Here is a 26,064-nt window from a genome sequence, read left to right as displayed (position 1 = left end):
CTGATTCCTTAAAACTCTTTTTTAATTTGTTTTTTTGGTATTTTTTATGCCTTTATTTGACAAGAGAGAGAGAGAGAGAGACAGGAAATATGGGAGAGACATGCAGTAAGGTGTCTGGTTTAACCAGAGACCTGGTTCAGGGCTCAGTTGGCCCTTGTGGTTTCACCCTGACCACTCGGCCATCAGGTGCCTCTGCAGCGGAAACCTTTTTAATTTATCTGACGGTCTGAGCTTTTCTCTGACCCACTGGTGACAAAGGTTGAGGAATAAAAAGCTGTGTCTCCATTTTTCATTTGACCATTTGTGTGCAATATTCTGTACATGGAGCTCATGTTCCTCAACCTAATGCTGTGAAAGACAATGTTACGACCTGTTATTGTGCTTTTATTTTGCTAACAAGTGGCAACAACAGTTTCATGGAAGTTACGTCTCGTTTAACGCTGATATATAAAAGTTCTTTTACACTGGAAACGTGGGCGATTAAATCTTTGTTGTGCTTTTAAAAATGTCATTTTCTAAGTGGAGGAACAGTCGAACAATAAGTGTGTCTGACCTGTCTGTGTCTGCACGCCTGTGTGTGTGTGTGTGTGTGTGTGTGTGTGTACATATGTGTGAAGGACAGAAGAGGATGACTCAGATCTCTAATCATAACACATGCTGTTTTTTTGTCTGACTCATTTGGCTGCAGTGAAGTCATTACACACACACACACACACACACACACACACACACACACACACACACACACACACACACACACACACACACACACACACACAGACACACAAACAGGAACAAAAACTCTCAAATAAACGCACAAAACACAGAACTGTCACACACACACACTTCTATGATATGGGTATGAGGAAGGCTCTGCCATGTAATCCCATTCTCCTTGGTGAGGATGAAGACAGTGTGTGTCTGCATGTGTGTGTGCGGGGGGGGGGGGGGGGCAACAGACAAACTGATGGATGAATGAATATGTGAGGACATCATTTACTCCAGCTCCCTCTGAGCTTCTTCATATCCAGACATTTTGATTAACAAACGGTTGTCAGCGCTGAGGCAGAGGTGGCTGATGGGAAATCTGTGACGGCCAATGAGCAGAGAATCTTTGTTGTGTGGATTCTATTTAAAGTTAATGAAAACTGTATAATTTTTAAATATAACATATTACACCAAGATCTGAACCGAACTGTGGATTTGGAGAATCAGCCCCGTTTTTCACAGTGATTCAAACAGCAGCTCTTTGCCTGGTTGAAGAACAATCAACCAATCAGAGCTCTGTTGGGATTAATGACAGGGACATCGTCTTCTTACCTAGCTGCTGCGTACCCTCCTATCAACATGCATGAAATACAGCAACAGAAAGAGAGTGACAGACGGGATGAGATGTTTACAGCTGACGGGACCTTACAGAAATAACAGAAGAGAGTTACAAAGAAAACGTCTCCGAGCAACTGCTTCTGTCCCCACAGTGTCTGCGTTGACATAGTGATTCAGTCTGATTGGAAATGATTAGGTTCTTCGTTACGACCACTTTTACAGCACATCCTCAGAGAATCTTTGTTAGGCTCTTGTCTCCCCTACACCTACATACATGCAGTCTTCAGTTCCTCAAGCAGACTCTACGAGAGAGCGAGCTCCTGGTGCAGACCCACAATAACTCATTCTAATGAAGATTTAGGTCTTAGGTCTCAACTTACAGGTGTATTTTATTCCCATTCCCCTCCCAGACAGGAAGTGAGGACAGTGAAAACTCAAGGATGAAGTCTGTGAGTTCGGAGGCTGGATGTTTGGATTCAACTGATTTCTAAACCGGAGAGGCATCAGAGAAGGAGTGACTCCAGAGCGCTCAAGTCTCTGGAAGCCATGTGAAAAGAGAACGACTTCCTGAACGGAAAGAAAAAGTTTGTGCTCTCGGCGAGAAACTTCTCGTGTGTTGTGAAGTTTCTGAGCCACAGAAAGACAAAGAGAACAGAGAGAGACACACAGCAGAGCTCGTCTTACCTTGAAGAGGTGATGCCTCTGCTCCTCTGACATCATCAGCTGGTGACTGTCCGTTACCATGGCGTCCATGTCCATCAGCCAATCCCAGAGCTCCTGGTACTCGGCCTCAAACTCCTGCAGACTGAAGGCGGAAAGCGATTATTGAGCTGAATTATTGTCGTGATTCAATTTTCTTTTTGCTGTCGTTCATATTGTGTTTCCTACGTGTTCTACTTTCTATTATTGTCTCTTGTATTATTGTAATATCGTTTTCGTCCTGCGGCAGTGGGAAACATATGCATCTTGTTATGTTGATAAAGGATGCAGCTAAAACTGAAACTGAAATGAGAGAGAAACACTGACAGATAAGGGCAGAGTCAGAGAGAGAGAGAGAGAGAGAGAGAGAGAGAGAGAGAGAGAGAGAGAGAGAGAGAGAGAGAGAGAGAGAGAGAGAGGGAAACTGTCTGAAACTCAAATTATTTACACTCTAAAGCCTCGACTGTGTCTGGATCCTCTTGTGAGGACTGAACTTCCTTCCAGTTTTTACAGGTAAACCAAACTTCTCTGGTCTCTCAGAGATCATGACTAAATAGTTGGTGAGAAGAAACTCTCTCCCTCTACACCAGTGTTTCTCAAAGGTTTTCCGATGAAGGATAATAAATAAAACTCACCGAGCTCCCCAAACATCCTCAAAACCAACAGGGCCTACTGCTTCAGTAGTACTGTGGCGAGCTGGCACAGAGGTCACCTGACACAGCGCTTTCTTTCTTTAAACATTTTAATGTCTTTATTGGATAAGACAGTGAAGAGAGGCAGGAAACACTGGGATACAGTGAAGAGGAATGATCTGCTGCAAAGACTCCAGCCGGCTGGGAGTCGAACCTGAGACCAGCTGCTCAGGGTATCTGCGCCCGTGTGAAAAGCTCCCGAATCACTCTGCTGTCAGGTTGCCCCAACCTTGCACCGTCTTAATTATCTGCAACAAGTGGTGCTATTTGTGTAGCATCACCAGCATCTGAACTGGGGTCTGCGTCCAACAATTTCAATAACTTTCCAGCTTAACCCACAATCTGACACTGACTTCATGCATGTGTGGAGATGAGCGATCTGCTGGGGTTTGAGCTGATTTTTTATTCTCAACACAACGTTTTCTGTGCAGTCCTGAGATCCTGCACCGTCATCGTCCCCACCTCCCTGCGACAGCTACAGACACCTCGCTCCTCTGACACGCCGAGCATAACCTGACCTGCAGCTGAACCGCTACCACCCCTCATGTGTCATAAATGCTGACAGACAACCTGCGGAGACGCCACACGTGTTGCAGTTTAAAACAGGTTTTATCTAAAAGGGAAATTAAACTAAAGACAAACAAACCAAGCAGCTGCTCAGCTCTGCCCGCGGCCTCAGAGAGGAGAGTCTGCCCAGGGGGACACTCTCATGCTCAGGTGTCTTGTACTGTAATATAATGAGGGCAGGTGTTGTGTGATGGTTACAATCCTGTCACTTCCTGATGAAGATCTGCCCCAAGAGACGCCACACAAGCACAACACTCACCCGGACTCAGGTGTTACCTTTGTAACTAACTGATCTTTGTTACTTACATGGATCAGTTAAGAGATTCAAATCAAATGTGGTCAGTGACACAGTCCAGTGGTTCGACCGTTTGGAAGTGAACATGTTTGGTCCACGTACTGAACATCTTCTTCACCTCCTTTCTGCTCTACCTCTATCACCCCCTCCTCAGTCCTCCTTACCTCCTTTTCTTCCCTCTCCCTCCCACATTCTCTAATCTTGTCCACATCATCTTTTGACTTCCTCTTTCTTGTTTCCTCCTCGTCTCTCCCACGTTATCTTCCCTGATTTTCCTCCCTCAGCTCAGCTTCCTCCTCCCACTCTCACCCCTCCCCCGTCCTCCTTCCTCCTCCCTTGTCCTCTCACCTCCTCCTCCTCGACACGGGATCACATCAAATATTTATGCTGCTGGAACAGGGGCCGATTGCTCAAACACACACATTACTGTCAGCCGTTTTGTTAAGGTGTGTGTGTGTTTATTATTTATATATTCGCTGGTTCTCGGCCTCGGCGGGACGCGCCAACATGTTTCTCAACATTAGCGGTGAAATTGTTTGGAATTCTCCGGTCGCCAACGTCGACAGTTTGACAGCTCTGTCAGGCCCACAGCGTTTTCACGACAATTCCCTCACACACACTCACACACACACACACACACATGCGCGCAAAGAATCAGCCACACACACAGATGCACTCACTAAAGCTCAATCACACACAAAACAAAACCTGCAAATACAAAAAACAACACACAGCTATTGATAATCACATGTACACACACAGTTATCCAGAAAGCCACACACACATTAGACACTAAACAAGTAAACACAAACACACAGCAACTGGAGGAGCTGTCAGAGTAGACAGAGTAAACTATGAATGAAATTACAGAAACAAGAAAAGAAAGAACGAAAAAATGACCTCTTCCATTTCTCCCTGTTTCACTCTGTTTCACCCTAAAGACAAATTCAGACTTGACCATGATTCACTTTTTCATAGGATTTTCATACTGCTTTACCTGTTGATGTAATACCCATAATTCCCTAGCACCTAACGTCAACCTAAACCTGAAGGTCCATATTTTATCTTTGTTTTATCTGAAGTGTTGATCTCCAGCAGAAGATATATTTGTGGGTTTAAGAACCAAAAACCATCTCAGTGTAGTTTTACATCTCCTCTCTAAGGCTTCTCTCTGGAGCTCTAGTAACAACAGGTCTTTACCTGTCTTTACAACAGGTGTTTACCTGAAATCTGTTATATTTTTATTGGATCACTCACAAAACAGTCAGCCAATCAGAAGAGATCCTCTGTTCTGATTGGCTGACTGTTTTTCAGGTAAACACTCCAAATCCTGAAACCAAATCCAACAAGGTTAAACAGTGGGTCCATGTGGGGCTTGGGGTGTGGCTGAGGGCTGTGACTGCTTTGTTGTGACATCACAAAGTTCCAGAAGTCCTGGTTTTAAGGCTCAGTTTCTGAATACAGGCTGTGTGCATTTCTCTGTGGACTGAGGCTTTGATACTTTCACAGTATTAATATAGAACCTAGACCTGCTTTATAATCACAAACACATGGACATCTACCTTTAGACTGGGTGGAGCTTTAACCCCAAGGTAGAACCAAAATATCCTCAGGTTTCAAAGAATTATTCAAATTTCAATTCAAATTTTACTTTCTAAACATTTATTCACAATAAAAAATGTCCCCACTTTTCTGACCTGTTTCCAAACCTGTCCTAACTTTCTGTTTTCAGTTTCTCATTTTCCTCTCTCATCCCTCTCTCTCTCTTCCCTCCATCATCTTCTCCTCCTCACTTACATTAACACAAACTCTTCCCACCTGCTCCTCCCACCCTTTCCTCCATCTTTCTACTTCTTGGTCCCATCTTCTCTCTCCTCACCCCCTCCCTCCTCTCTCCTCACCTACAAGTGATTCTCAATGAAATAAAAACTGAACAGAGAAGAAGAAAGTGGAGGAAGCGTGAGCTGCTTCCTTCCCCTGAGGCGGTGTTCCTCATTATGCGGCGAGCAGCGCGGCCCTTTTACTGACTCAGACAGATGAAGCAGATACAACACTCGCACAGATTGTTTTCTCTTGTCGTTTGTCGCTTTTCCTACTCCCTGCCTCCCCACCTCCTCTTCCCCCGTTTCCGTCTTGTTCTCGCACTAATGTTAACTAAACACTTTGTAAAACAGGATCTCTCGGGGGGCTGGAAGACGAGAAAACAGACAAATCGGAGAGCGAGGAGCGACGTGGTGGCACTGCGGGGCTGCGTTCGACACTGGGACGGTTACAGAGCGTTTGAAGTGTCAGCTTCTCTTTCTGTCACACAGCGCTGACGAAGAGCGTGGGAGTGTTACAGCGAGCTGTTCTGACATTTAGTCACTTGAGGAAATTCAAATTATAGGAATCTATTATTCATTTCCAACTCGTCATAATTCCAGCCAACAGTGGGTTGAAATGTAACAGGTATCATGTGAATAATGGAATAAAAAAAGATATTTACATTAGTTATATAGACATTTCACAAAGCGAAGTAAAGATTTTGGTGGTAACAATGTGATTAAAGTGCATCTGCTGAGGCTGGACACTTAAATGTTGTGTGTGTGTGCCCAGATCCAGTTGTAGAGTTTAGCATCAGCTCTCCTGGTGCCTTTGAGTAAAGCAAACAGGGAGTAGACCAAACACGAGCTGTACTGGGAGGCTCTCAGCTCGAGTTTAAGATCCCCTCCAGACATGTTTTAAAACCTGAAGATATTCCACGTTGAGAAATAATTTGTGTCTGAAATGGTTTTTCCCAAATGACCCAAGTTCTAATTCAAATTTTAAGATTTAAAATCAAACATTGTTCATTTCAAAGGTTTAACTCCTGGACTCATGATGTCAGCTTCTTCACTGAAGTCTGTTCCTGTGTGTATGAGGAGAAGAGAAGGTGCTCGACAGTAATGTTACCTCAACGTTCCTGCTACATACCAAGCTGGAACGGGAGAAAATGGCACTGGAGGAAATAAGTTGAATATTAATCTGAATTACTACTGTAATCAATTTAACCACTAAGATGGCTTTACAGACACAGGCTGGGGGGGCGGGCGATGAGGCCAAAAGATCACGTGACAATCTTTTTGAGTAGAATCCATGATCAGAATCACAATCTGCATCCTGTAGTGCTGTGGTTTTATTGTGAAAGTCCTGACTGGATGTTGTGATTTTTATCTTTCTGCTGCTTTGACGAATGTTTGTCCGCTTGCTGCTATTTTTCACCCACAATGCTGAAATTTACTTCGCGCCCATGACCAGTACAACAAATCACGGAGACTCCACTGGGGTGAGCTGGATTTCCTGTGAAATGTTGCCCCTTTTTAAAGCTGCTGTTCCTCTGGCTGAAGTTTTGTTTTTCTGACAACAATCTTTGTTTTGAAAAGTGCTTTCTCTCATTATCATCATCATTATTACTTTATTCATTTATTTTTAAATGAACAGGTTTTAGAATAGGGTGTCTGGGTGCTAAGTGCAGTGTCTTTCCAGCTGAGCTTAAATGAATGTGTTTGCCGTCATCTTCCACTTTCAACTTCACTTTCTCTCTTTTCATCAGCTCCCAGTTCCCTCTCTCTTCCTGTCTGCTGCTGCGACGGCGATAGCAGCTGTAACCAAAGTCTCCAATTCATCATCAAACTATATACAACAGAAAGAGGAGGAGGAAGAGGAAAGAGGGAGAAATGTCAGGTGGTGAGAGAGAGAGAAACAGAGGAGGAGGAAAGGAAAGAGGTAAGAGAGGAGAGAAAAACAGAAGAGGGAAAGGGGAAGGAAAGGTGGACATTAGAGGAGGAGAAAGCAAGAGGAGAAGGTGAGGAAGGAAAGGAAAAGAGAGGAGGGAATAGGGGAAGAAATGAGGGTAAAGGAGGAAAGATGGAAAGGAGAGAGAAATTAAGAAAGGAGGAAAAGAAGAAATGAGGAAAAGAAAATGAGACAGGAAGGGATGATGCTAGAAGAAGACAAAAAGTATTTGCAGGGAGATGAGGGAAGGAAAAAGGGATGGAGAGAATGAGACGGAGGAACGAGAGAAACAGAAAGAAAGGAAGGTAAAAGCCGGGAGGGGATGAAGGGAAGAGGGAGAGAGAGAAAGAAAAAGAAGACGTGAAGGAAAAGGAATAAAAAGGAAAGAAGGGGGAAAGAGCAGAAAGTGAAAGAGAGAAGGAGAGGGGGATGAAGTGATGAAGTGAAAGGTTGAATGAGTCATTGGCAGCCGTCACCTTTCAGTCAGAGACTCTGTTGGATTTATGAGGTGATTCTCTGACACTCGTCTAATGGATTCATCCCACAGAGACATTACAACCCAAACTGTCAGAGAGCTGCAGCACAGCACCCCCTGCTGACATTCAGTCATTCACTCACTCATCCATTCATTCACTCACTCATCCATTCATTCTGAAGAATGAACTCCCACAGAGACAGAGAGAAAAAAACTCACTGAGCACAGTTCACCTGCTGACACCGTGACACTCAACCATTCATTCATTCATTCATTTATTAACTCACTCTTTTTCCAAACTGCTTGTCCATTAAATCAATTCCATCAACTTAATCATTCATCTGTTTATTCACTCAGTGATTTAATTCACTCACTCACTCAGTCACACAAAGATTACATTTAAAATTCACTCATTAATTCATTATTTCTTTTATTTATTTTCTGATTCATTCATCATTCATTTACTCATCCCATTCATCCATTTTCTCCCAGTCACTCACTCATTTATTTAACAATTAATCAGTTCACTCACTTATTTAAGTTCATTCATGCATTCACTCGCTCACTCACTTACGCACTCATTTATCAAAAATTTTATTCACTCACACGCTTCTTTGATCATTATTAGATATTTGTTCTTCCATTTATCTGTTTATTCACTCATCCATTCCTTCTCCCACTCATTCATTCATTACCTTATTCATCAATTTATTCTTTCACTTGCTCACTCATTCAATTATTCACACACTGGTCTTTTCAAGGTTATTTATAGGGTGCATTATCTTAACATAAGAAATGTGCTTATGAATGAATAAAGGAATGAATGAATGAATGATCCAAACTAATAAATAAATAATTTTGTTTCAACACATTATTTCTTATTGAAAAAGCTTCATCTCCATTTTACAGAAGTCTGGGGATGATAATATCTCATTGTAAATATATATTTTAAATATATTTTACCTCAAAAACTACAAAAAACATGTTAATTATTGTTTAAAATTAATGCGGAAATAAAACCTGTCAAAAATAATTGTGTCAATCATTGATCAGTGTAGAAATGTTCTTCTCCTAAAGATAAAAAAATGGTAAAAACAAAACTAATTTGTTTTATTATTTATTGGACTTCTTAGCTACTTAAAAAACAAATTATAAACTGCTTCTTTGCTCCAATCTAAGTTTCTTTTGTTATAAATTTAAAATTGAGATATTTTATATGAAATCAGTGAATAATTCAATCTGACCTTCATTTTCTTTACAACTGAACCAAAACCAGAAATCTCAACTGAGCTAAGCCCAAAGCAGCTAAAGAAAAACATGTAACATCCACTTTCTACGAAACTCATCACACACACCACTGCACTGGACACACACACACACACACACACACACACACACAAATGTAAATCTGAAAAGCAGCAGCTAATATATGAATAACCAATTAGTATCCAACACAGCCAATGTAAATTACTGAAACATTATACTGCAGCCACAAAGGACTGGAGAACACAAACAGAACACAACAAAATGAGTCTTTCATTTACATTTGTGCGTTTGTGTGTATTTTCTCTGTGTGTGAAAACAACTATTCCTTTTATTTAAGTCAAGTACAAGTCCACAGTTACACAAACTGAGTGCTGCCACCAACACTGCAATTTACGCTCAATTTAAACATCTTTGTGTGTGTGTGTCTGTGTGTGCGCGAGTGTGTGTGTATTTGCACTGAGGACACACCACGTCCTTCATGTAAGTCACTGTGACGACACACTGACAACACCCATAAAGTCTGCAGAACACAACACACCACAGACTCACAGACTGCAATTTAAGCTTCATTTGTCATTTGCATACACACGACTTTGTGCATATTTTTATTGTGTAGATGTGTGTGTGTGTGTGTGTGTGTGTGTGTGTGTGTGTGTGTGTGTGCCCTGTGTGTGAGTGATAACCGCGGAGGGAGGCTCCTCAAAGCTGAGGATGAAACGGCGACAGGCAGCGTGACCAAAGATGCTGCTCGCTGAGCCCGACCACACCAGATTACTGCTGTTAACACTCACACTCTGTGTGTGCGTGATTACATTTGACTGTGTGTGTGCTACATGTTACTATGTTGTGTCTTGGCCTTGTTTTGTTTTCACTTGGTGTGTCTTTCTCATCACAACAAAGAACAATCACCTGCTAGTTTCCAGACAGCAAAATAAATCTGGCCCACACTTGGGCCACATGCTTGTTTTCTTCTGGCCCAGTATGGGCCCGGTTCCGCCCGGTTCCGCTGCCTGAATCTGGCACATATACAACAGGATTGTCAGATGCTACTTCCACATCTGGAACAAATCTGGAGCACGCATCTGTTGAATCTGTCGGTCAATACCACAGGATAACAGCTGGAATCGGCCCAGATGTGGAGGTATATGGACCAGACGTGGGTCGAGGACTCGGGCACATGTTGTACCAGAAGTTTCATTTTCATTTTTCTCTTCTGTTGCATTTTATTATATTATTTACTGATAGTTCTGTGCACATAGAACATAGACCTAGTTAAATCAGAATGATCCATCTACAGCCTGCAACAATTACGTCCACTTAGAGTAGCTTCATGTTACGTCTCACTGCTGATCCAGTGTTAAAGAGGTTTAAGCATGGCTCAGCTATGCTAACGATGCTAGCCATGCCAAGTAGGTGCTAGCTGCCATTGAGGCCCGCGGATCAAGTTTTAAAAACACAGTGGCAGGGAAGAGATACGTTGGCTGCCCCTGTGACCTGGAATGGATGAATGTCTCAACCACAGTTGGCTCTGCTGGTCTGGAGCCAAAAACTTTCCAGTTCCTAACCTTCCTCACCTTTAGTCCACCACTGCCCTGGACATGTTCTTAGACGGTGCCTGTTCACTCCTGTTGTGTGGCCTTCTGCACATGTGCATTTGTGAGAAAGTTTTACCAATATAACAGCTTCATAACTGAATATACACTTTTATTTTGGCGTAGTGGCTGCATAAGGTATCACAGGATCCTGTGACACACGCTGGCCTGAAACAACTTTTCTCCACACAGTCATGAGTCACCAGCTCTGTTAATGCAGCCACGGCACCTGTTGTCTTAATCAGCTGTGTTTACCTGTTGCTCCTGGCCATCTGACAGTACTGCCTCCTGCTGGCAGACGAGGGGTAGCGCAGGCTGCTCAGTTTGATGGCCATCTGCTCCAGGGCGGCTCGCTGGGCTTCACGCTGACTGGAGATCAGCTCGGCCTGGAACAGAGCAAGAAAAACAGGAATCAGTCATGGAACAAGAGTCAAAGGGTAAATCGAGCAGAGACGTCCAGAGTGAAAGATGAAGCCAACACCTGTTTAAATTTGATTAAGGCTTAAAGTTTGAAGTCTAAGTTCTTTAAGTGACAGGTGGGTGAGCGTACAAACTGGCATGCACCAAGGTCTAGGCCCCACACATGCCCCACCTCTTTGCCCATTTTTGATTAGCCAGGAGTTAGGGGCGGAGTCAGGTACTGCCAAGATGGCAATGGCGGAGCAGCTCACTCTGAGCTTCAGAAACCTGTGGTTGACGTTACAGAGGCTACCTCCCTCTTTATTTACAGGCTATAGTCTTTTCACATCACTTCGTTAATTCAACCTATTTTGACACTGATTTCCTATTGAGATGATCAAATCGAAAACATGCATCAGTTAAGAGTTTTTAAATTTTGTAAGTTGACATCAGGTTTAACTTCATCATCCTCTAACAGGCAGAGTGGTTACAGAGTTTAATAACCCCTGTGAACTTTTTCATTTAGCACCACCCACAGGAGCTTTGAGACCCGTTCAAGGCTCCAGAAACAGTTGGATGTAATTAACAGAGCAGCCTGCAGGGGGAGCTAGCAGCAGACTGAACTGAACTGTATTTTTCCACACTAAAAGTTGCAAACATCACTACAACTAAACACAGATAAGAACATAAAAGTAAATGTGCTCTTAATTAGTTACAGTCATGAGTGAACCAGCCGTCATTAGTTCAATTATATGACATCAGATCAGCAGAATCAAAGTGACACAGTAAACAAAAACAAAGTGATATCTGAAACCTCTGTCTGCAGTGTGTGTGTGTGTGTGTGTGTGTGTGTGTGAGTGAGAGAGAGAGAGAGAGAGAGAGATGAAGATGTGTGTCTGAGTGGGATCATCTTCCTCTGAGTGTGATTAGCTGTTTATTGCAGATGAATGAGATTCGGCCGTGCTATGTTTTGACGGACGTGCCCTTTAAAGCCCTGTGAGCGGCCAACAAGCCACTAGAAACACACTCCAGGCTTATCCTGCACTCTCATCTCAGCTACACACACACACACACACACACACACACATAAACTTGCATATCTGTATGTACATGTATATGCATATAAATGTATATACACTGATTTCTCACACACACACAAATGAATGGAACTACACACACACATTTAGGATGAACTGCTTTTCTCTGGCACAAATTACTTCTCACACACACAAATCCACCAAGAACTGCTCCACACACACACACACACACACACACACACACACACACACACACACACACACACACACACACACACAACAAACATACACATATTCACACATCGAGCATGGATCAATGCTCTATCTCACAAATTATCCTTCACACACACACACACACCACAGCTAGTCGCACTCAGTATCCAGACACAATCATATAGAGGCACTCAGCACGCCGCTCAGATGTAATTGCATACAAACTATATGGAGATGAGGCTTCAATTGAACCAATGAAGGCAGAGCGAGTGCGTACAAACAGCAACACACACACACACACACACACACACACACACACATATGACTGCACCACGACACGCCTGTTTTTTCCCCCTCATTCAGTAACAATCTGAATAAAGTGTCGTTGCATCGCGTTTGCCATCCGATCTACTTAGCGGACTCGGCGAAAGGATCTGGAAAGGTCATCCAATCTGTGTAAGGCAGAGCCGCTCAATCAGAGAGCTAATAAACAAACCGGCAATACACAATCAACAGCGCTGTCTGCGGCTGTGAGTGTGTGTATGTTTTGTTTGTGTGTGTGCTGCTATTATAGAAATGAAACTAACTGGAAGCTCTCAGAGAAAATGTTTCTCACTTTGTCTAAATGTCTCTCCACTTTCATTCATTACCTCTCTCCTCTGCTTTTTCTCTTGGTTGCGTTTGCAGGCTGTTTGCTGCCTGGTTAGCCGGGCAGTGAGTCAGTAAATCAGTCAAGTTGTTCATTAGTTGGTTAGATTGTTCTTTTCTTTGCTAATGTGTTCCCTCATGCAGCCTGTGACTCTGAATCTGGGCCCAGAATTACATTTAAAAGTCCTCTAATTCATGAGTGAGACGCATTTATCAAGCCACTTCTCGCTGCGTGGTAGGAGTGACCTTTACCGTCAGCTGTCAGGTTCACATGATTCATCACATGTATGATCAAAGAGTGACAGCCAATCAGACACATGGATTTAACCCTCATTCCATTATTCAGCCTTTATGAAAATCTTAAAATTTTCCCCAAAAACTAAATTATTCTGAGTGAAATCCTGAATATTTCCATTTGTAAGTCACACATTCAACAAAACCTGAGTTGCAGTAAAAATTATAAGAAACTGGTCAAATTTGAAACAATAAAAAAAGGATCGTCTGCTGCTGGAGGAGGACGTACGTCAGAGGAAACTCTCTACGAAGGTGTGGCCCTTTCGCAATGAGACGGTCTGGTCTACAGAGGATTTCTATTTTCTACCGCCGTTAGCGTTGCGTCACAAAGCACTGCTCCTGTCGCCTAGCAACCTTGACAACAGGTAACTGTTTTTACGAAAACTTGAGGTTCTAAGGCTTTAACAGTTGTACCGTTAGCTGTTGAACTGAGCTGAAACCCAACACTGACATTTAACAGTGTGATCCTCTGCCTTGGTTTTGTTGGTGTGCAATGAATCTTGGGATACGTTTCACCCCCTGGAGGATTCGTTGCCCAGTTAAATGAAGGACGCAGTTGAAGGAGCCCTTTGACGCTGGACAACCTAGTTGCACCTTTTATCCCTGCTACCATTGTGTTTATGTAACTCTTTGGTGTAGGTTGGTACGTGTGGTTGTTGTATTTCCTGTATTTATTTAATGCTGGCTGTGCAACAAATTGCCCCTCAGGGATAACAAAGAGTACCTTGAACCCTGAACCCTCTTTGATGCAGTAGGTCTTCAAATGCAGCCTCTGAATGATGCGGCCCCTGAACTGGGACACTCGGTGTCAGCCCTGAGGGAGAGATGTCTGGCTGCACCTTCATCATCTGCTATCAGGTGAAAAAATGCTTGTTTGCATCTCTTTAAACCAGCCACAATCATCTGAGGCAACGACGGTGATCCTGCAAACTGGTGTGTCGGAGGGGAACTTGTTTTGGAGCAACATTGTCATTAAAGTGGTTAAGAAAACGCCACAAGAAACAGCAAAGACATTTGTCGACTGTGTGATTGCACACAATCCACATCTTCATCGAAACTTGCCATCTTCAGCGTGTAGGCCGCAGCTCGGAGGTTGTGGTTGTTGAAACGGTAACAGGAAGAGGAAGGGAGGAGAATGTTCGACAGGATTACACCTACAGCCTACATCCAGTGAGTCAGACTAACAAAAACATAATAACAGACATTACAAGAACAGACAATAAGGAAAACAAAATCAAATACAGCCTTGTTCTTGTCACTGAACACTTCAATCCAAAGTGTGTCTGGGGATAAATAACAGCTTACGAGAAAGCAGCTGCTCCAGCTGATGGGTTAAAACTATCCTGTTACGAGAGACAAGAGACACACACGGCTTCAGATAACGGATCGTTTTCACTCACACGGTTTTGCCTTGAAATTTCACAGACTTTTAGAAAAATATGAATATAAAAGATGAAAATGCAAACGTAACACTGTCAGTGTCACATGGACATGACCTCAGTCTGTCAGTAAGAATTTGTTAGTTATTTAGTCAGTTAGTCTTTTTCATAGTTTGCACCAAAGCCAGTGAAACTCGTCTCATGGTTGTAGCTGGATTTCATACAACACCTGAACTGAAGCTGTAATGAAACACACACACAGTCATACACACAGTGAAGCAATTTCTCCTGGACGCCTTGAGGACACAGAACTGGAACACAGTGTTTAAAACACACACACACACTCACACACACACACACACACACACACACACTCACACACACACACACTCACAGCGATGAGTTGGGCTGTTTCCCAGTCTGAAGGATCTTCAAGGATTTCTATCAGAAATTATTTCTCTTCAAACCAGACACACGGCTCCATCTGTTAGTGTGTGTGTGTGTGTGTGTGTGTGTTTCTTCATTGCGCGTCTGTCTACTGAACTGTAACAAGGATCAAAACAAAAGTAAAAATGTACACATTTGTGTGAGCTCCAGTTGTATATTTGACACAGACTCAAGCAAGTGAGCAACATGTGTGTAATGTGTGTCCTAAGGACATGTACACGTGCACGTGCAGAAAATAAAGACATTTGGTAGCATGAACACAGTTTGAGTGTAAAATATTATCAGAGACAGAGAAAAAAACAATTAAACTTGGTTGTTTTTTAAAAATATTTTTTACACAGTGTCTTATTTATCATTTTTTGACATTGTATTCATAAATTATGACGACACTTATCGTTGAACAAAGCTAGAATATGATCATTTAAATAATACATAAGTTGTAAACAAAGCTTCATTTTAGCCAAATTATCTGAACCTCTTCATTAGTGTGATGAACACTTTCCATGGTCCTGATTCTGCAAGTGCACAAGTCCAGTTCCATCTGAGACTTTGACTAAATTTCCCCCCAAAAAGTTCAACAAAACTAAATCTGAATTAATACATGTTTAACGATCATGATGAGCATGTTAGTCCACTGGTTCGTCAAGATACACAGTGGGTGGAGCTTATTTTCCAGTGGTATTAAACTATTGCAGAAGAAGATGAGGTCATTAAAAAAGCTCCAGTCGAAGCTCAAATGATGGAAAACATGATGGAAATCTGACGTTTCTGTTTGTTTCATGCATTATTGTGAGGAAGTCTCCACGTTCCTCATCATCACTCCGCACAGATCTGGGCATACACCTGGGTGTTATGTTATGTTCAACTTAAAAACTTAAAGTTAGGAGTAGTGAACCAGACTTTAGCCCAGTGTGTTTTACACCTGAGTAAAACATGTTCACAAAATCAACAGCTGCACTGAGACGCTGAATGAGAGAAGATAAAAGGCAGAAATGAATCAAACACACAGAATCAAACATGTTGTCTATTTCTAGAGGAACTGATTGTGTGTGTGTGTGTGTGTGTGTGTGTGTGTTTTCAAATGGAACGGCTGAGTCCAGTGTTTCCAGTCTTGTCTTTAACATTTCTAATAGACACAGGAATCAATGAGAATCTGCCTCATTTGATGAATATGTAGACATCCCCTGACACACACACACACACACACACACAGGCAGATAAGCAGATCTACAGAAAAACACAAACTGTGTGTGTGTGTGTGTGTGTGTGTGTGTGTTGCACTACAATGTGCTGAATCAAGTCATTTTGGGGCTTTTTGTTTACATGTCAGGGCCAATTTACCCAGCATCCCTGTAAATCCTCACAAGCACATCTCCCTGGAGGTGTGTGTGTGTGTGTGTGTGTGTGTGTGTGTGTGTGTGTGTGTGTGTGTGTGTGTGTGTGTGTGTGTGTGTGTGCGTGTGTGTGTGTGTGTGTTTTGATATGTTTTCATATTCAAAAGTACATGTATGTGTTTGCTGGCAAGTGCGTGTTGATTTGCTGCTCTGAAAATGTGTCTCGATCCCCGACGTGTGCGCGTGCGTGCATGTGTGTGTGTTTGTGTGTGTGTGTGTGTGTGTGTGTGTGTGTGTGTGTGTGTGCATGTCTCCTGGGGTTTTCCCGGGGCTATAACTGCCAATCTAACAGCGGTGTTAGGACTGAGAGCTGAGCAGCAGCAGCAGCAGCATATAAACACACACAAACATCCTCTGCTCTTCAATGTGATTCATTAAAAACTAATATCAGCTAATAAATCAATACACAAATCAATCAACTAGTCATGCCACAGAACAGCACTGTAGTAGGATTAGATCCATGAACAGGAAGTAACTCTCTGCCTGGGTTTCGCCTCCTGTCCGTCGCCGGTGAAGCAGCGGTGACAAGCAGGAGCGAGTTTTTGTGCGACTGAGCGTCCAGCAGCGTCTGTGGTGTCCCCTCAGCATCGTGTCTTTAATCTGGCGGGAACATCTTCACGCCAGCAGTCATGTGAACGAGCTCTGGGCTGTCAGCTGATTGTTGCTGGGAGCGTTGCCAAAAAAAAAAAAACCAAACAAAAAACAGTGGAACAATTCTGCAGGTTTTCTCTCCAGGAACATGGAGCGAAAATTAAAAACCAGATTCCCTGCAACACCCGTTCTGTTCCTGGAGTGTTTCACTAGTTCACCGTTGGTTCCAACCAGTCCTCCAACCTCAACTACCCACAACCCTCTGGTACGACCTATAGCAGTGTCTCCTGAAATAACTCAATGAATATGTGTTGAAAAGTGCTATATAAATAAAGCTTATTATCATGATCATTATTATTATCATTATTATTATTATACAAACTAAATTCATAACAACAGAGGATAAAAAACAGTAAAAACAAACAACACAGTAAAATTAGAGAGTCATCAGTGAGGTTTTTGTTTGTCTTTCGAATCCATATTTAACTGTAATTTCTTGGAACATCAGTGTGTGTGTGTGTGTGTGTGTGTGTGTGTGTGTGTGTGTGTGTGTCGCAGGTCAATACTGGAGGTGAAATATTCCAATAACAGGGTGTTTTTGTCTTGATAGAGCAGAGCAGTGGGTAATGATACAGGATCAATAATGGATATGAGACGGCTGCATCTAGCTGCCAACGCACACACACACACACACACACACATGTTTGCACAGCTATCTTTGTTAGGACATTGCATTGACTCCCATTCATTGTGGAGAACCTGACCCAAAGCCTGACCAGGGCCTCAAGAGGATGTTTAGGTCCCCATGAGGACAAGTGGTCCCAACAAGGTCAGTGCTTATACTTAAGAGGTCACACACACACACACACACACACACACACACACACACACACACACACACACACACACACACACACACAGATCTTCCCTCACCAGCACCTTCAATCAGACCATTACAGTTGTGAGCAAACAGAGACACAGTGTTTATTAACAAAGAGAAAAATATCAATTACTAATGTTAGTATAAAATGTGAACTACAACCTTGTGTTGTCTGACAACAATCTGCTTCCTGTTTATATCTTCACTGTGTCATCTTTAAATCTATACTGTTCATTCTGTGTTTAAGCGACAGTTCCTCCAAAATAAAATGTCAATTATTCTCAAAAATCTGCTGAAGCATGTTGACATTAAACTACCCCTCATCCATAATGGATCACACACACACACACACACACACACACACACACACACACACACACAAATGTTCCTGTATGTGTGTACACAATGCCTGGCTCCTACACTGCAACACAAACAGGACACATACAAAGATAAAGTAATTTAACTAAAACAAAATTATCAAAACAAACACAAAGAAATAAATGAGAAACATCTGTAACAGTGCTAGTGTTCACATCAAACAAACTCTAAACCCATGTGTTGAGGCTATAGTCCTCACTGCAGGCGGCCCCGGTTCGAATCCCGTGCCGGGCGGCCCTCTCCTGCGTGTCATTCCCCCTCTCTCTGCCTCCCATTTCCTGTCTCTCTCGACTGCCCTATCCAATAAAGGCATGAAAAAGCCAAAAAAATAATATAAAAAAAACCCAAAAAACTTGTGTCTGACATTAATAATCTGTAATTGATACACTGGTATAAACGGTCTTTTTAAAAATGTATGTTGCTGAGATAAAGGAAAAAAACATGTACTGGTCATATGAATATGAAGTAAGCAACATCTGTACAGCAGAGCAACGTGTGTGTCTGTGTGTGTGTGTGTGTGTGTGTGTGTCCTGTCCGCAGGCTGCTTGTGTTGTCCAGATGTTTCTGCTGAGGATTTCATCTGAAGTTAAAATCTACTGAACAGAGCTTCACCTCCACCTCTGACCTCCACTAGCCTCCTCCTGCTCCTGCTCCATCGCCTCACTCCTTCTCTCTTCACAGAGAAAAGACGTGAGCGAGTGAGGAGCTGCAGTGGTGGCAAAAGATTAGAAGAGAAATTTGAAAAGTGGTTCTCATTGAGAACAGCTGTAGAGCTGACTGCACTCCCTGGACACACAACACAACACAACACAACACAACACAACACAACACAACACAACACACAACAAATACACACTGCACTTTGGGTGACCAACATACTGATAATGAGACTGGCCACCTGGAGAAAACACAGGTCGTCTGTCAGCAGGTTACTATGACCCATCGTTAGGTTCTGTTGCTAGGCGACATCTAGTGGTCGTAGTGATGATGACAGGAGCAAAGGGAAAAGTGCGGTGACGTAGTTTATAGAGCGACAAAGTCCACGTCAGGAGGAGGTTGGGGTGGATGGATGAATATGACCCAGGAGAGCGGTGTTCGATTCCCATGTGACAGGAGCAGTTTATGTTGTTTCTATTATCCATGACCGCTCACTGTTGTTATTGTTACCATGACAACAAAGATCGTCTGATGTTGAGGAAGAACTTATTTTAACCCAAATCACCATCTTTTCCTAAACCTGACCAAGACAGTTACTATAGTAACCATGGTGACGAATGTAGGTACCCCTACACAGGTTAAAGGACTGGTTGGAGGACTGGTTGGAGGACTGGTTGGACGACTGGTTGGAGGACTGGTAAGAGGACTGGTTGGACAACTGGTTGGAGGGCTGGTTCTGGGAATGTGTTTAAAGATTGTGACACGGTGACAGAGCCAACAGTTCTCTGAGTCAAACACATGTACAGGTAAAAATGTACCTGTTGCAGTTTCTAGTTGCAGGTTTGGCCTCATGTGGACCAGCTCAGACCAGCACAGACCACAAACCTTCATTCATCCCAAACACCTTCTCCTCAAACCCGCTGTGATCCCTGACACCAACTCAACCTCATCTCTCACTCTTTCTCATTAAGATCAGATTCTTTATGCTGGTTAATTATTTCCTAATTAGTTTGCATGTTAATTAGAATAGTGGCTAATGTTAATTAGCTGTATTAATGGGGGGCTGCTGTAACACCTGCCCCCAGCACCGGGCTCCACCGCCTGCCAAATATCTTCATCTCCAACCAGCTTGGTTGAACATGTGAACTGAAAACTTAAAGCTCTGACGTGTTATCAGACTGTTGTTTGACTCATGAGTCTAATAAATCACACAGTTTTTATATCAGACAATGATCTGTGGGAAACTGTGATACTTATCTAAAAATAAGAAAAGTTAACTTCACTTCTTTCTCCCTTTTAGAAGAACCTCTTCAGCCAGAAAAGGTTAAAGTTAAGGATAAAAACACTCTGACCTGCATTTTAAATTATTTTTTGGGTTTATATTTATAGGACAGTGGAGAGTGACAGGAAATGGGACAGAAATTAGGGGAATGACAGGCAGGAAAGAATCTGCCTGGCCGGGAGTTGAACCTGGGACCTGACTGCTCAGGGCACTTACGCCCACATGGGATGCATCCAACAGTACTATCCAGTACATAGAAATGTTAATGTGAACCGAGTGGGAGCCACCACAGGTGGAGGTTGAGAATAGGGGTGGGTGATCTGACGATCTTATAAAACGATGACCGACTTGATTTAACACACAACACAACAACACCACACAACTGAACACTTCCATCTTCACTTCCTGTTTCACTTCCATATCACAGTAAGTAGATTGACAGGTCTCTCAGCCAATCACAGCAGCTGTGCTGGATGTCGCCTGTTAGCTCTATCCCAGGCTCCCCCTTCTACTACCTAATATCAGGATTAATCATGTGCTCATGTTGCTGCTGGAAACAGTCAAACCCCTGACCTTGCTCAAGGGCACGTCAGCAGTCACTGCTCTGAATACTGTGGATTTCTACTGTTAACTGTTGTTGACTTTTTATTACAGGAGTCAGCAGCAGTTTAGCATCTTAAACACACCCTCCCAGACACACAGGTCCCTGACACATCTCTGTGCTAAATTAGCTGATCTCCCAGCATGCTCTAGTGATGCAGACAGAAAACACTATTACGAAAAAACGTCAACCAGAGAGAGCGGAGAGAAAATGATGATCACCTGAAAAATCAATAACATTTCTCCAGTCCCTGCTTACACACACACACACACACACACACACACACACAAAAACACACACACAGACACACACAGAAAGACAGAGAACAATGCTGTTTATTGGTTAAAGACACAGCAGCGTGCAGGTGGAAGTGTCTCTGATTGGCTCAGAGATGCTGAATGACAGACAAGGTCAGAGATACTTCATTGTACTCTGTTGCGTGTCTATTTATCTTTTTATTAACCCCACACTCTAACACACACACACACACACACACACACACACGCACACACACACACACTGCATCAAACAGAATGCTGTTTTCAGAGATGAGATACTTTGATGAGTCAAACGAAGGTTTTGCAAAAGTAATTAGGGAAAAAAGTAAACTGATGAATGTAAGGTGGAGGATGGAGGGAAGAGAAGAAAAAGAGAGGAAGAAAGAGAGAAAGAGGGAGAGAGAGAGAGAGAGAGGGAGGGAGAGAGATGGGGAGAGAAAACATCTAAAGTATCCAGCAGTGTGTTTAGTCATTTATTTAGTGTTTATCTCCTTCTCTGTTAATTCATCTGAGTATCATCTAAACACTTCAGAGATGGTGGAACGTGTTGGATGATATTCCTTTAAAACACACACACACACACACACACACACACACACACACACACACACACACACACACACACACACACAGCACAGCACAGCACAGCACAGCACACACATTAACATTGTTCCAGTGATGAATAACTCAAACCGTTCATGACTCAAAGGTAAAATTCAATTTATATCTCTTTACATCCTGAACCTCCTCCCTCAGTGTGTGAGTGTGTGTGAGTGGAAATGAGTGTTTGCGTGGGTTTTTCTGCATTATTGTTTTTTTTTTTCATGCTTTTTTCACTGTGCACTATTTGTGTGTGTGTGTATGTGTGTGTGTATCTGTCTGTGTGTGCAGGTGGGCATTTTGAGAAAAGGATATTTTTGAAATATAATGACACTTTAGGAAATAGGTGACTTTTTTCAAGCAGAGATATTTTGAACATGTATTTTCCAAAAAAACTTAATTTTTAGTATATAAATTTTTGGGGGAAAATTTTAAACATGAAATTTCTGAGAAGTGACGACATCAGAGGAAAGCTGGAGATGTGAAGACACTTTGTGGACAGAGAGGATGTTTAATGACAGTGAAGAAATCTTCCACAGGATGTTTACGGATGAAAAGTTTGCTTCAGGGTCCAGGTCAGAGTCAGGGAATCTACAGCACTGTGTTAATGAGTAACGCCACGAGCATCTGTACGAATGTGTGTGTTCATGTGTTTGTACAAACTAATAAATTGAGAATCCATTGTCAGCAGAATCCAAACAGCTGAACATGCTGCCTTTCTGTTGTTTTCTCCTCCATCCATTCCTCCATCATCCCCATCCATCCCTCCATCAGGTAGAGTGACCTTGTATTTCATTTACTGATAATTACATGGATTTATTCCACCGAGAGGCTTTAATTAGAATGCTAGAAATATTGATTGCCTCTATCATCTCCCTCTCTCCTCTCCTCCACTCATCCCTCCTCCCTCCCTTCCTCCCCAACTCCATCCATCCATCCCTCCGTCAGCCCCCAAACTGTCCGAGAATGAAACACAGAAACGAAGCAAAGGGAAGGAGAGGAGAGGAGGAGAAATGGAAAGGAAAGGAAAGGAAAGAAGAAGGTGATGAGGAGTTTTAGTTGCTTGTCTAAACTTTAAATACCAACTACAAACCAAATAGTTCAGTTGAATGCTGAGAGCTAGCTGCTAACAGTTTAGATGCTAACTCTACATCTAATCAGTGTTTTTCACATTATCAATGAATCCAATACCTTTGTGTAGCTGTAGAAACAAACCTCAACAATAACTCAATAACTCTGCACCTCTACTGAGAGTTTTAGCCTCTTTTAGCTGCTAGTTTTGGTTTTGTGGTCCATTTATGTTCTGGTTCAGTCTCAGTACTGTTTCTATCAAAGCCAGATATTTTTCTAAGGAAATGGTGGAGACCAAAAACAGAGCTAAAAGAGAAGGAATAAAATCATCAGGTGGAGACACGCAGCTCAAATGGGATGATTATGTTGCTGTGTGTCGGCTGCAATCAACTAATTGTGCTTTAAAATGTGCAAAATGCCTCAGGCTTTCATTTATTATCACTTCGGCTGCACATTTTACCGAGAACAATGAGCGGCTCAGTCGCTAGTGTTAGCGAGCAGTTAGCCAGTCATCCTGACATCATGCTGGAGATCACGAAGAGCACTCTGATCATTAATTAGCAACTTAATAATTAATTACATCTGTAAACCATCATCACAAATGCATTGTGGGGAGGGGGGCGTAATCTGTTCTTGTGTGTGGGGCAGAGAAGAAAAAAGAAAACAGAGGGAGAATTAAATGAATGTTCAGCCGAGCTAACAGGCCTGCTGACTTTATTTTCTGCTGGCCGAAGCAGAAAGACGCCGCTCAGTTTTTTGTTTTTTTTTTGATGTTTGATTAATTATTTTGGTGCCAATCCATTTCTGCTTCCCTCCATATTTAATTAAAATATCATTTTAAAACATAATTAAGTTTTTAATCCGACTGCGAGTGAGTCTCCAGCAAAGCAAAGAAGACTCTCTCTCTCTTTTACTTCCCCTCTCTCTCTCTCTCTCTCTCTCACTCTATCGGCAAATTGGAAGTTGCCTGCAGGCTTCACACACACACACACACACACACACACACACACACACAGAGGTGAAGTAAGCAGTGCACCTTCAAGTTGATAGCAAGGTAGAAATGTTGTGGATTCTCTGTTCAGTATAAGTGTATCCTGTCTGACCTGGGCTGTGTGTGTGTTAGTGTGTGTGTGTGTGCGTGTGTGTGTGTGTGTGTGCGTAAACACTCAGCATGTGGCCCGGCGGCTGCTGATGGCCGAGCTAATTATGCATGAAATCAAATATGATTTAAAAAACAACATCACAAGAAACCCTTTCTCTGCTGCAATGCAAACACACACACACACACACACACACACTCAGCGGGAGAGACAGGCAGATGATGGTGATGATGGAGTGTGTGTTTTTGTTTGGATCTGTGAGTGTGTGTCTGTGTGTGTGTCACAGAGAGAGGGGCGACAACAGATGAGATTCATCTGTGCTCCTGTTCTAACAGAGACGTGGTGAAGAGCTGCTGCTCTGGATTCTTCCTGCAGGGTGAGAGTGTGTGTTCCTGCAGGAGTGTGACCCTCAGTGATTGGCTGCTGTGGCTAAATGTGAATATACTCAAATGTACATGATCAATAAATGTACAGTTTGAGCGTTTTGGAAGTGGAAAAGTACATTTACTACTATAATAATCTTTAATATCACGTCCTAAAACATATTTTACCTGGAAGAGTTCATCCAACTTTTTTATACTGAAATTTGTTTTTATATCTATTATGGTCCAAATCTTTGTTGGCCTACAAGTTTGTCCTTTTCTTTTTTATTTTTCATTTTAATTATTTTGTGTTGTGTTGTGAACCAGCACTTTAGTTTTTCTCCATAAATAAAGTACGATTTTAAGGTACTTGCATGTTTGTTTGTTCTTCTTCTACTCCACATTTCAGAACAAGGTATTATATTTTCACTTTTGAAAATTAAAAATGTATATTACAGATTAAATACAGCAGCATCTTGAGTTGAAAAGGTTCACTCCATCATAACCTGCTGCAACATTAAAATGCTACTTATGCTACAATGCTAATAATACACTAACCAGACATACAATATATAAAGGGGAATAATGCATAAGATCAATTATACTTTTGTTATTATTACTTCTATTTAAAGGTCTCATACTCTGTGATGCAGTCACCGCCCTCAGCCCCGCCCCAAGCCCCGCCCACCTGGACCCACCATCCAACCTTGCAGGATTTGGTTTCTCTGAGTGTTTACCTGAAATCTGCTGTATTTTTATTGGATCACTCAGAAAACTGTCATAAGAAAGGCTCAGATCCTCTCTTCTGACTGGCTCAGAAGGAGACAGGAGATGTGATGTCACAGCGTCTTGCAGCACACCTGTACATCACTGCATCCAGGTGAGAAGTTAAACCACTGCAGATCAGAAAAAAAGTGTTGCGGCTGTATCAAAGGTGACACTTCTGATTGGAAGAAGAACACACACAAAAAAAAAAACACTACCTCACGCCTGACTGAGTTCAGACCATTAAAAATGCAGCAGGCTCCTGTGAAATCAAATTAACTTGAGCAGATTCAAAGGCTTCTCATATCCATCACTGTGGACTGCGTGGTCTCCAAAACAAGCAAATTAGATGTGGCGTTTATTTACATGGTGGGTGGCGGAGGGGAATTAAGATTTTGGGGGGTAAATTACAGGTAATTAAAGTCCATTCTGTGTAATTCTCAGCTATTAGATGCAATTTGACGGCAAGCATCTGGAAGTGAAAGTACTGTGACATGACGGAGAGAGGACTGCATGGTCCCCCTCTTTATTTATTCTACTTCTCTGGTCAAATTCACTTCCTTTTACTCCTCTTCCTGCCCCCCCCCCCTCCCCTTCTCGTCCTGCCCAGGCTTTCGGCTCCGTTCAAGGACGCCATTCCAGTTATTTTCAATATCAAAGATGGAACATAAATCAAAACCGTGCGACACAGCAGCTACAATCCTCAACCTCCACCGGCTGATTCAGAGGATGGAGAGATGGAGGAGCGGGAGGCCAAGAAAGAGAGAGGTAAGGACTGAGGAAAGGTAGAAGGAGGAGTGAGGAAAGAAATAATGGAGATAAGTCATTACGTCTCTGAAATTGTCTCAAATGTAAATACAAAACTATTGTGTAGCCGAATGGTTTTAACCCAATTTTAAAACAAATCAACTTGTTTCAGGAACTTTTAAGGATTGATTAATGAATGAATGAATGAATGAATGAATGAATGCAACATCACTTAGGGAGATCACTGAAGTAGATTCAAGAGAAATGACACTGGAT

The 26,064-nt window shown here is 42.4% G+C and overlaps 1 protein-coding gene across 3 annotated transcripts in view; it reads right to left on the bottom strand.

Moving 5' to 3' along the window:
* Positions 1 to 26,064, bottom strand: part of akap6 (A kinase (PRKA) anchor protein 6) — a 193,083-nt gene that overhangs the window by 75,179 nt on the left and 91,840 nt on the right. For all 3 annotated transcript variants that reach the window (XM_071498843.1, XM_071498845.1, XM_071498844.1), the window contains exons 16-17: positions 10,921 to 11,051; positions 2,011 to 2,131 (exon numbers count right to left, since the gene is read on the bottom strand). In XM_071498843.1, coding sequence (XP_071354944.1) covers positions 2,011 to 2,131; positions 10,921 to 11,051 — 252 coding nt within the window. The remainder of the gene's footprint in view (positions 1 to 2,010; positions 2,132 to 10,920; positions 11,052 to 26,064) is intronic.

This window comes from Trachinotus anak, unplaced genomic scaffold (genome assembly GCF_046630095.1).
Source record: "Trachinotus anak isolate AG129_WGS33_773 ecotype Australia unplaced genomic scaffold, CSIRO_AGI_Tana_v1 ptg000015l, whole genome shotgun sequence".
In the NCBI taxonomy this organism is placed as follows: Eukaryota; Metazoa; Chordata; class Actinopteri; order Carangiformes; family Carangidae; genus Trachinotus; species Trachinotus anak.
The sequence above is the reverse complement of the archived record's forward strand: the minus strand, read 5'-3'. Positions and strand labels throughout refer to the sequence as shown.